General features: G+C 37.0%; 1 protein-coding gene across 1 annotated transcript in view; it reads left to right on the top strand.

Moving 5' to 3' along the window:
* GADL1 (glutamate decarboxylase like 1) overlaps nt 1–12,451 on the top strand; it is an 83,044-nt gene that overhangs the window by 19,838 nt on the left and 50,755 nt on the right. The window contains exons 7-9 of the mRNA XM_010712892.3: nt 3,495–3,574; nt 3,688–3,742; nt 7,345–7,461. Of these exons, the coding sequence (XP_010711194.1) occupies nt 3,495–3,574; nt 3,688–3,742; nt 7,345–7,461 (252 nt within the window). The remainder of the gene's footprint in view (nt 1–3,494; nt 3,575–3,687; nt 3,743–7,344; nt 7,462–12,451) is intronic.

The raw sequence follows: 12,451 nt of genomic DNA, 5'->3' as shown, positions 1-12,451 counted from the left end.
GCACTCTTGCTGGACAGTTACAGAGTGATTCCTCTTGAGACCATTTCAATAGTAAGAAGTTATTAAATCTCACTTTCCTGAGGCATGATTAGTGTTTCTGTAGAATCTGAATACAGCTATAGTTGTAGACCATGACCCACCTGCTTATCATTTTTCTCCATTTGAGCTTTATTCTGACCCAAGAATGTATTGCATTGATCTGAAAGCGAGGAATTTGCTGAATTTGAGGTAACTGAGGGTAGAAGAGTGTATGTGTAAACTGTTGAAATGTATGTGTTGATATGAGCAGTTTTTAGATGCAGTGGAACTAAATTCCTCCCCAATGCAACTTGATCGTGAAAGTAATAAAATGGAAGAACACAACTTTAACTCACAGTGTTGCCCTCTGTTGAAATTACAGCAGACAAAAAACAATCTCATAATAATGTAATTGCTTTATGCAATCATGTTTCTAGGAAACTCTTCAAAATCAAGAGAACAAACTTATCTTCTCTTTTAATGAGCACACAGGGAAAGTAACTTATCTTTGCAAATCTTATTAGAAAAAGAAAATTGTCTAGCTATAGTTAACACAGTATAGCATCACATCTTAAATGTACTATTTTGGTTTGATCTTGTGCTTAATGACATTCATTTCTCACTCCTAATGGTTACAGAGTTAACATGTCCAATCAAAACTACAAAAGACAAGGCAAAAGTAATCTCAACTCTTGGTATTAAAAATTATTACTTGATATTGCATATTTAGTGTATTAGTGTATATAGATACAAATAATATGTTTTATCTGAGTATTCCTTTCTCCTTATTGAAAGGACACTGTGAACAAATGAACTATTTGATATTGTTGTGACTGGAACTGCTAAATGTTCTCTGTTTTCTTCTTAAAAGAATATGATGTGACTTAGGTTTATGGTAATGATGGTGAAAAAAAAAGTAGTTCCTGTATGTTTTCTATCAATATAACTGAAAGGTTACTTTGATGAAAAAAAGAAAGCACATTGCAAGTCAGTGTTGCAATATGCAGTCCCTTTTCTGTCCTACTGTAGACTTATCAAATTTTATCAGGTCTTCAGTAGGACAGAGGGAGGAACAGAAGTTCTTGTAAAGACGAGAAATAATACACCTGGCAGCTTGTTATGTTTTAGTGGTCTCTATATTCTTACCTCTCCTGCGCTTTAGTATAATCTCTCAAGTGCTGAAGTCTCTTATCTTTCTTTCATTCTTGTATACCATTTTTAATAATAAGTTATTTAGTGAATATTTACTTACTAATACAGTGATTTTGTAATTCTACAGCTTTCCAAATCTGAGACTGTATTATTATTTCTAGTGGTTCATACCTTTCGTTTGACCCTAATGGACAGAAATCAGTGATAGAGACTACCTTTATTTTCAACAATTTGCTAAATAGCTTAAAGCATCTCCAAATTTCCACTGATCAACACATAGCCACTCTACAATCATTATTACCATTATTGATGCTGTGTAAGACTAATTATCTACCTATGTATCTTGTAATTTTTGTAGCAGTTGAAATGAATGTGTCCTAAAGGCTTTGTGAATGTGTCATGTTACAAAAGTAAGCACTCTTAGAACTAACTGATAGTATCAGGTAGTATTTTTGTATGCCTTTAAAAAGTGTGCGATGGTGAGGAGAAAAGCTTTTTGTCAAAATGAAAAAGAGCCCTTTGAGATGATCCATCTCATCAAAATAAGCGTGACAGGCTTTAATATCCTTAATATATTCATACCCACACATTAAAATGTTGTACATTTTTCATAATTATGTTCTGCAGTAACTCCATTTGTGTGAACTCTCTGGAAGAAAATGGAATTAATTATCCACCTGGTTTCACCTCCTCTCTGAAAAGTAACAATTCTAGACATCATCATGGTTGCTGGAATAAGGATTGTTTTAACTCTTCAGTAATAATGTGTAAAAAAATCCAATTTTATTTTTTTAGAAGTAATAATCCCAGACTTGGATCGTCTTGATTCTGAGAACTGTGTAGTCCTATGAGATGCTGAATGCTCTCAAAACTTGCTCATTGATTTGAGTGGGTAGACATTTACCATGTTACAGGTTGTTGAGAGTTTGAGATCTCAGAATGAGTTCAGATTAAGAAGGTTATTGTGTCTTGAATTCCCAGGCTACTCTTGAAAATGGCTTAAGCTGTGTGATATGAGTGTGCTCTTATTTTGGAATGATACAAAAAGCTGTTACACTGAAGAACGGTATCCATATAGAGCTGCTCCTAATTTATTAAATTGAACGTTGGAAATGCAGGAAGCTAAAAGATCTTGAATATTTAACAGAAAAAAAGAGTGGACAGTCTACAGAGTGGACTGTGAGCTCAAATGTCCTTCTCATCTGAGTAATTTTAACATTCATTGATTGACTAAAAGCCCATTTCTGACATCCTTCGAGCAGGTGAAGGGGCATCTTTTACAGTCACATTACAGGCTTCATACACACCTTTATTCGGTTCAAAGTGAGAAGCACACTGTATGTATTGGTGTTCATTTGCATTTGTTCATAGACATCTTTTTGACAAGACATAGCTAAAATTCTTTGATAAAATACTAAAATATAGACTGGTTCAAACTGGAACTTTTTCTATAATCCATACTGATTTAAAGACGTATGATGATATACTAAGTGCCATCTAAAGTCTCCTGCTTTAATAATGGCTTCCAAGATCCAAATTCATGTAGACAACCTTGGTCTAACCACCAAGATTTTCAAGGATTTGAAAGCCTTGAAAGTCCTGATCATACAAACTCTAAAAATTCTGGTAAGTCTTGGGACTTAAACTCTGTGATCTTATGAACAGAATTGCTGAGTCAGACCAAAAGTTGGTTTACATAGATATCCTGTCTGACAGTGTCCAACAGCTGCTGTTTAGAGAAAGCATATAGAAAAAAATTATGGAGTTATACAGAATTATGAAGTGGTAGAGAGAGATATTTTTATATACATTCTGATTAAGAGTCCAGTGCTTTTGGATATTCAGACCTATAAGCAGCCTCTGGGCTGCTGAGTTCAGTAGCCTTTAGACCTTTCTTCTTGTGAATTTCCCTTTTACTCTTATTAATACTTTTGTTTCATTTCTATTTAAACATTTTTGAAACAGTTAATCATTCTTTCCTAATGATACTTTAAATTTTCTTATTTTTATTCTAATGTAGAATCAGCTTAAACTATTCATATGTAATAGAGCTTTTTATTTCTAAGCCAACATTTTAAACATGGTGCGCATCTATTTTGTTTGTTTTCCCTGCTCTTCAGTGTGTCATAAATTGTTAAATACAGTATGTCTTTCTACTCGGTAGCTTTGTCAATTTGATTTATGTGTTAGGATATACTGTTATTATGGCTGTTAGCTGGTATTAAACTTATTTCAATGTCAGTGTTTCCTATGCAAATGAATTTTTAATTGTGTGCTCTCTTTATTTTTATTCTTTTTTTTTTTTATGCCTCTTTCATTTACAGTGTCATTACTCCATGAAGAAGGCAGCCTCTTTCCTGGGTATTGGTACAGAGAATGTTTACTTCGTCAAAACAGATGAAAGGTAAGCGAGCAAAAGTCATTGCTGTGTTCTGTGAGCTTTTTGAAATGCAGTAGTGCTGTACTAACCAACTTATTTGAATGTAACTGAAAAAGTTTTAAATCTGTGTCCCTTAGAGGTAAGATGATACCTGAGGAACTGGAGAAACAAGTCCAACGGGCCAGGAAAGAGGTGAGAGGGGGAGAGAAAGCATGAAAGAGAGAGCAGGAGCGTATGCAGACTGTGTGCTTGTGTCTGAGTGAAAGGAAGGAAAACTATGAGTGAGTGAAATCTTAAAAATAGAGCAGTTAATGTACCAGTGTTTTTCTTACAGGTGCAATCCATTTGCCCCAAACTTGTGGAGCAAGCCAAGGCTCTTAGGTGTTATACTGTTCTGGGGAGTGAAATTCTACAGGGTTTTCACAATTAATGACAAACCTCAGTACATTACTCTGAAGTATTTAGCACGTTTCGTCTAAGTGTAGGATTTCTTTTGCCGTTAATCTTTATTAAATAAAATGGATGCAGTATCTTAAAAGGTAAATGAAAATTAAAGGTTTTTCATTATGATAGCAGCTATTGTGCTAGCCTCTGTAGTGAACAAGAGTTGTAAGATATGGCTTGGTCTCTGAAACTATCATACGTGCTGCAAATTCTAATTTGTGTCCTTCTTAGTCCTGTCCTAAGATTGCAGAGGTTCCATTGTGCCTCTTTTCCCACAGACACTTTGCCAAGGAGAAAGTGAAAGGGCAGCATTTGGAAATGTGTTGATGTTTTGCTTGGAGAACGTTAATATACATCTCCACAATCTGTAAGATAGCGCTTACTATTGTCAATGTAATTAAATTCAGAGTTTGGAGGACCGAATATGGCTTCTAAGGCGCAGAGCATCTTCTTTTGGCTTGCTTATGCCACCTCATTTCTGCTTTAGAGCAGAAGGATTCGGATCTCAGCCCTTAGTTCATGAGCTGAGAATACTAACAAGCTAGTGTATTGTCCCTGGTGTGGATGTTGCCTACCATAAAATCCTACTTTGGGAGTTATTGTGGCTGATAGAAGTGGCACAGCGTTGCTATCCTGTCATGCACTGGTGTGGCCACAACTGCATTAATTAAAACCTTCCTTAGATCTTCAGCAAAATAACCATCTCCCCTTTGGGTTTGATACTAGACAGAATAACTAGTGATACATGGTGTCCTTAATTAGCTAGGAAACTCTTACTTTCATTATCCATGGAAGACAGTCTGTACTTTGCTCATTTGAACTGTCTGGGGGGGAGAAAAGAACTGAAGTGTGGAGCGAGAGAAAGCAGGCACACAGGAGAATGAGCTCCGTGCTCTGGAAAAACGTTTTCTTGTTTTTTTGTTTTTTTTTGTGTGTGTGTGTGTGTGTGATTTGGTGGTTATTTAAAAAGGTCATCTGGCATTTATGTTGTTAAACAAAGAAGTTAGCCTCAATTCTGTTCTGTGCAATTTGAAAACAATGTTCTATATTCTGTATTAATACTGTTCTATATTAAAATGCTCTGCTCATAGGCATGCTACCTTTGAGAAACACTTACTATTTTGCTTGCCTTTTGATGGAAATTACAGGCATTTTGGAAATTTTTCATTTCACCTGAGCTTCCGTAGCTGTATCTGTCCTTGATAAAGTACTATTCTACAACTTTTTTAAGGACACTTCAGTGAATTACAGTGAATATTCTAATGACTCTTAAACAAGAGGATGTATTCACTAGTGACAAGAGCACAGAATGTTCACTGGCTGTGAATAGGGAGAGTCTTAGTCCTGTTTTTAGAGGATTTAGTCAAGAACATCTATTTAACTTTATTGGCAAGAATAAAAGTGTGATTCTCTTCTTTATAGAAAATTGCAATGGTAACTATAATTTTTTGAATTTGTAATGCTCCTAAACTTGTCCCCATATTCTGTCAGGCTACCTGCTGGCAGCTGGGCAGGCTGTGTCACTGTGATGTAGCTGTGATTGAGGAAATTGGTAAGAGTACTAAGAGAAACTGTTAAGTGCAGCAAATAAGTCTTAGCCTCACTTGACAGTATTTCGTATTTGAGCTTCAGGTTCTTTTGTAAGTTTGATTGACTTTTGTTGTAGGCTGTAGTAAGAATGAATGATCAAGAAGTGAATTACAGTCTGGTAATTTTTTGTGAGTGTGTGGGATTCATTTTAATTTATTCCAAGGCTACTTTCCATTGCTTTAGCAAATTGTAAGGAAATTTTAAAGTACAAATACATCATAATTATGTGCTATTCTAAGAGTCTTCTACACTGTTAAAGAATTATGAGGCCTGGAGCACGTCTCCTGTGATGAAAGGTTGAGGGAGTTGAGATTGCTTTGAGAAGAGAAGGCTCTGGGGAGACCTCGTTGCAATCTTCTGGTACTTGAAAGGAGTTTACAAGCAGGAGGGTGACTGACATTTTATACAGGTAGATAGTGATAGGGCAAGGGGGAATGGATTTAAACTGAAAGAGGGAAGGTTTAGATTAGATGTTAGGAATAAATTCTACACTCAGAGGCTGGTAAGGCACTGGCACAGCTGCCCAGAGAAGTTGTGAATGCCCCACCAATGGAGGTGTTCAAGGCCAGGTTGGATGGGTTCTAATCTTGCGATTGGCAGGGGGTTTAGAACTAGATGATCTTTGAGGTCCCTTCCAACCCAAGCCATTCTATTATTTTATGAATTATAAAACTATCAGAATGTAAATGTGAATCAAGCCTGCCTGTCTGTGTTGTAGACGTTTAAAAGTGGCAACGCTTAAAAAAGAGGAAAACAAAGATCAGATTTCAGTTAAAGTGAAGCTACATGAAAGACTCACACTTAGAGTTTGATTTCCATCTGATGTGTGATTGCAGTGAAGCTACTCCGAGTTACATCAGCACAGAGACTTACATCATCTGTGAGATTTAACTGCAAATGAACTTCAGGGATCCAAGATTACGCAATTTAGTAACAACTTCTGTGCTTCTTCTATAGCTGCACTGTCATGTTGTGAGCCAGATACTGGAATGAGTGGAGTAGTTGCTTCAGCATGAACTTACAGCACATGAGAATGGACAGTCATTGCTAGGATTTATACCCTCAATTTCATGAAGTTGCCACAGATCCCTTCTAATCTTTAAACTGTCAGATTTCCAGTGGTCTCTCTACTGTGGTTCAGTTGCCATCAACATCCCTTCCTGTTTTCTAGATAGTAAGGAGTAAGAGGATAGGACTTGGCTGTACACGGGGCATTGGGGTCAGATAGCAGCGGTCAAGTTGTGGTATATGCCAGTGCTGTCTTCCCTTGGCAAAGAATGTAGGCATTGTAGGGGGAGCACAAGTGAGTCCCTGGAGGGGTGAGTCATTTCCCAGCATGGGTAGCATGCTGGCTGTACTAAAAGCTTGATTTGTGTTTGGCATAATGGTAGGAAATTGGATGGTAAAATATGGAAGATCGAGAAATGAAAATCAGTGTATAAAAAGGGATGTTAAATAGCCAGAGTGCTTTCATCTTGATAAAACTGGCATCTGTCAAAACAGTCTGAAGCTGTCTGAACCAGAGCAGTTTGCCCTGTGATGGTGTTAGCTGGAAATGGCCTTTTTTTTTTTTTTTCCTAAGAGTCAGCATTTTTATATGCAGGACCTTCTTTATGAGGCTCTCAGTGCTGGGAAACTAAAATGTAAACTGTCACATTTTTGTCCTACTTTTCATGACCTTGTTGTACTTCAGCTCTCCATACATACTGAGAGAAATGAATGGTGTGAATGACAGTTTTTTGTTTTGAATCCTGTTGCAGGGGTCAGCACCATTTCTTGTCTGTGCTACTGCAGGCACAACAGTACTGGGAGCATTTGATCCTCTGGATAAAATTGCCGATATTTGTGAAAAGCATGACCTCTGGCTTCATGTTGACGTAAGTTTGGACAGTGTGCTTTTCTTTAGCATTGCTTTTTCTTTTATAATTCATATTTTTCTTTGACTGTTGATGTTTCTGTGTTGTAGTAAGTTGGACTTAATTAACTTTTTTTTTCCCAGAGAAAACAGAAATATATATCCTTATTTGTCTCTGTTGCCTATGCTGAAAGCCAGCAAATGATTTGGTTGTGTCATGCAGTCAAGACTTTCTTGTCATTGTCATGCTAATTTCAGATGATTTTAAGATCAATTTCTTTTTCCTTTTTGTTACCACCCAAAATGCTTCAAGGATGATTATATACTAAAAGAACCACATTCTGTTGGGGAATGGACACATTAGAAATGTGGTGTATCAGTCATACAGGTTGAAATAAAGGTATTTCGGCTTCAACCAACCAGAAATTATTCTGTTTCATAGTTTCAGATTTGAGTTTCCTGTACATCCCCTTAAGTTTTCCTAAATTGTTAGAAATTTTTCTTGTCTCAGTTCTTTTTATTTTCAGTTCTAGATTTTAAAATCGATTTGTGAACCCCTTTGGAATAATCACTGACCCTTTTTATTACTGGCATTATAAAATCAGTTCATGAACCTCTTTGGAATAATCATTGAGACTATTCATTACCCGAAAGAGCTAGCTGCAAGTGTGTTTTTCTAAAACTAGGTTTCTTCATATTTTCTAAAATTGGATTCTTTTTATAGTGACAATGCCATGAACTCAGAATGTCTATACCAAAATACAAGGAAGGAATGATGAGAGAATCTGGAGCAACATAAGAAGAGATTTTTAGATCTGCTTTAAATTTTTCAAGTGTTTTATGTTAAGCAGTTAAAGAAAAATCACACAGACAATGATATGCAGTTCATATAAAACTGTCTCAGACTTGAATTAAGACTTGAATTAAGTGTGAGTCAAAAGAGTTTTCTTATTGACTTGGAGGCAAAGATAGATACAGAATTTAGTCCTAATATTTCAAGTGTCTGCAGAGCCTGCTCCTCATTTTGTGCTGGTTAGGATTACCCAGCAGGTTTTACAGCAGAAGTGAAGAATTCATATTAGGTGCTAGTCTCTTGTGTGTCTGTTCATAGTCAGTGAAGAGATGGGTGTATTCCAAGTCTCTGTTGGAATGCTCACCTAGGAGGTGGAACTGCTGGAGGCATCTCCAGTGGCCATGGGAGAACCATGAGCATTTTCCTGTAGCTGTATAACTAAAGCTAGGTGTATATACTGGGGCAATATTCTGAACTATACTACATAGGCAGTTGCTGGTGTTCTGTAAAAAACTAAATTTTCCTTCAACTTTACCTCTTGTTAAGCTAAAGGGAAAATGTCAGTGAATATCTTAGTTAATTTTCTGTTTTAAAAGTGACTGTCAGATGTTAACTGATTACCCACAGAATAAGAAATGTACAACCATAAACTGGGTAGTTTATGGTTTTGAAGACTCATTTTTCTCTTAGGATGTGATTCATGTTATTAACCTTTCAATGAATTCTCAGCCTTTCTTGGGAGTTCTGTCAGTATTTTGTCCATCTTTTAATTCACCCTCAGCTGAACTGTCAAGAACTGAGTGCATTGTTTCTTTATTTCTGTTTAAAGTTTGTAACTATTTTTATGGAAATGGGATAAAGGGAAGAGACCGAAAGCTTTGTATGTAAGTGACGTAAGGCATAGTTATTATACAAACGTGCTATGATAAAATGATCAGACTGTAATTTGTAATGTGACCTTTACTTCACTCACAGCAGTATTTGAAATAGATTTATTGGAATAACATAGAAAAAGTAGGGATCAGGCATCTGCTATTCAGAAATAGCATGTAAGAAACACAATGAAGGGTTTGATTTTATTTTTCTCTTTACTTTTGAGCAAGCCAACCTCCTTCTAGCCTTACAGTCAAGAACATTATATTAGAAATCTTTGAAGATCTGCATTCTTCTGGAAGATCTATCTTCCAGTTGAATGCTTTATGCATTGTGAGGTCTCATTTTTGTAGCAAGTACTGCTTCTTTGTCAGTGAGTTACTGCCATAGCTTTGGAGGAAAAAAAGATACAGTACCATTAAAACAATCATTTAAAAACAAAGAAAGCTTTAACTTAAGACTCTTATCACTGATGAGAATCAGGATTATCTACCACAAATGATCTCAAGAACTGTCTTTGCACTTTTATTCCATGAAATGTCAGTGACATTATTTCCAGATTTACTCTGTTTTATCTCATTTCAGAATATCTTCTGATATAAAAAAATTGATATGTTTGCCTTAGGGAGACTCTTCTCATTAAGTATGAAATGATAAAGTTCATGATCCTTAGAAAGGGCAAAAGGAGAAAGTCAACATAAAATCAGCAGGCTTCAGAAAGATAAATTTTAGTAAAGTCAAAAATAGTAGGTAAGTTCTTTCATGGATACAGATCTGAAAAGGAAGTTAAGAAAAAGTTTTTTTGCAGATAATACCAATAAGCCCAAACTATCTCAGCAGTCAATCACAGCCAGTGCAGAGACAGTATTTTGTGTGCGTTGCAGCATTCATACAGTGGTCATGGCAATAATCTATCATACATCTATGAGGTCATTCTTAATTAGTTGTTTGACATCATCAATATGTACACAAGCTTGAGCACTTTTGTATGTTGTGTATTGTGTACATATGTAGCTTTAAACACAGGGGTGTTACCTCCCTGCTGGTCTTTTACAGTTTTTCCCATGGCTAACCAGAGCAGAAAGGCTGTTTTAACCTATTATCTCATGCTTAGGTAGTTAGTTTAATCACATTGCAAACACCCAGTGATTTCCATTGTTTGCTGTGATTTCTTACATATGAAAGAATCGTTTTCTCATATTGCGTGGACGCAGCTGATCTTCATGTGTTTTGAGCTACTCTGTATTATTCTCAGCTGGATTTACCAGAAATAAAATGTGCCCATTTGGTTGGTCAATCTACCTTTCTTCTCTAGCCTCATGCATGGAGAAGAAGCTGCTAACTTTACTGTGTATTAGCAATAACTCGTGGGAAATTCTCATAAGAAAGCCAGAGAAATGCTATGAAGCTGCAACTGTGGTAGTGAATAAAAGCCTAGCTGGAAAATCATACAGAGAGCAGCCATCAGTGGTTCACTGCTGAAGTGGAAGGATATTTTAAGTAAACTTCAGGAAATATATATCCTAGGTTATGTTATCCAGTATTTTTATTAATAACTTAGATGAAAAAGAATCCACTAGCTAAAAATGAAGATAACATAAAACTACAAGAGGCAGTGGGAGGACAGGATTAGAAATTTGAGATCTTGACAGCTTGGAGAAGAAAGTAGAAAAAACTAGGTTACAGTTCAATAACTTTTTTGCTCTAGGTTTAAGCTCAAATAATCAGCTGCACATAGAGCTTGGAAATGTTGGCTAGATAGCAGATCTCCAGAAAAAGATATGATGTTTGCAGTGCATCACAGATTAGCAGCTTTAAGCTTTTGCGGATAGAGATAAACATCTTGACAGCTTCTTTGAATAAAAATACATAAAATAATCCTTTCTGCTTGGTGCTCCACCTGCTATATCCACTGAATCCAAATCAAAAGCTACATTTCAAGAAGGCCTTGTTACAAGCTACTCGTCATATGTTCTCTTACAAATAAGTTGTTCTTCAACCAATCCTATGCACACAATTATTTGCCATAACTGAGCAGAGCACTGCACTGCACCTTCCCCATGTCCTGGTTTCGGGCAGTACCAATCGCACACTGCTGTGTGGGTGTTGTGAGCAACAGGTGTGTGCTTGGGGCTGGGCTGGGCCGCTCAGTGGGGCAGAGCCACCACCATGATGGCACAGGGTAGGTGATGGCCATACGGTGGGCTGGGCCAGGCCTCTTGCAACCTTCAGGTTGCGGGTTGGACATGGCTGAGCTGCTGCAAGGAGGAAAAGAAGACCATGTGTTTCCCATGGTCACTATAGGTAAGATAACAGAGGTGACAGTGTTTAGGACTGATGATTCATTCTGTAGGACTTTGGCAGTTAAACACAAATCAGGTAGCAAAGTCTTGCAATCTCCATCATTAGAACTCTTTAAAAGCAGACAAAGCCAGTGATTCTCAGTCTTCATAGGTGCTTTCTTGTTTCTGGCCTTGTATCCCTATGCACTTCATCTGTGAACTGGGAAAATAAACATGAAGCACAAATTTACCTCATGGTACTGTGACTCCAAGACACATCCGAAGGTGATGGAGATGCACAGCCCTGCAGTGCTATTGTACCTGTATGGGAACTGTTAAGTCAGGGCCTGAACCACTGATTGATCACCTGAGGCAAGCACTGAGTCAGCCATGGAGCACAGGTGAGGGTGATGTGATTCAGCTGTGTGACCAGAACGGGTGGAGCCTGGCTGCACCTCTCCTAGATGCTATTTACAGGCTGACTCCACTGGGGAAGGGTCTCTTTTTGGAGATCTCTTCTTTTGGAGTTTTCTGCTGTGAGCCTAGGATATGGGTGAGCATTTCATTTTTGATTGTCTCTTTCCACCAAGATAATCTTTCTAACTATAAACCTGTAAAATGCTATTCTAACTACACCTCTCTTCTACCTGTACATTTGTTAATTGTACATACTTCTTATCCAGATCTCTAGAAGCAGTTTTTAAAATGAGGGCAGATGGAAGTGCCGACAGTGTTTCTTAGGCAGCAGTTGTTAATGTCTCTCTGCACTTTATCTTTCATTTTGCTACTAATCACAAGATGGGTGTGTTCACTGCTTATTAATCTAAACAAATGATGAATGTTTGGCAGAAGTGAGATGGCTGATCCTGTCCCTGGAGGTAGCACACAGTGGGATGAGCTCTTGTGAGCTTTTTTAGTTCTGTTTTATAGGACAGCTTGAAAGGATCAACTTTTTCAAATGCTTTGGTTTCAACTTTTTAAAAGAATTATTGCATTTTAGTCTGTTGCTTATAAATTGTGAAAATTGGAGAATAATTTCATGGCTTTTCTGGCTTTTTTTTTTT

The sequence above is a fragment of the Meleagris gallopavo genome, chromosome 6, assembly GCF_000146605.3.
Source record: "Meleagris gallopavo isolate NT-WF06-2002-E0010 breed Aviagen turkey brand Nicholas breeding stock chromosome 6, Turkey_5.1, whole genome shotgun sequence".
Classification (NCBI taxonomy): Eukaryota; Metazoa; Chordata; class Aves; order Galliformes; family Phasianidae; genus Meleagris; species Meleagris gallopavo.
This window is presented reverse-complemented; position numbering and strand designations above follow the sequence as displayed.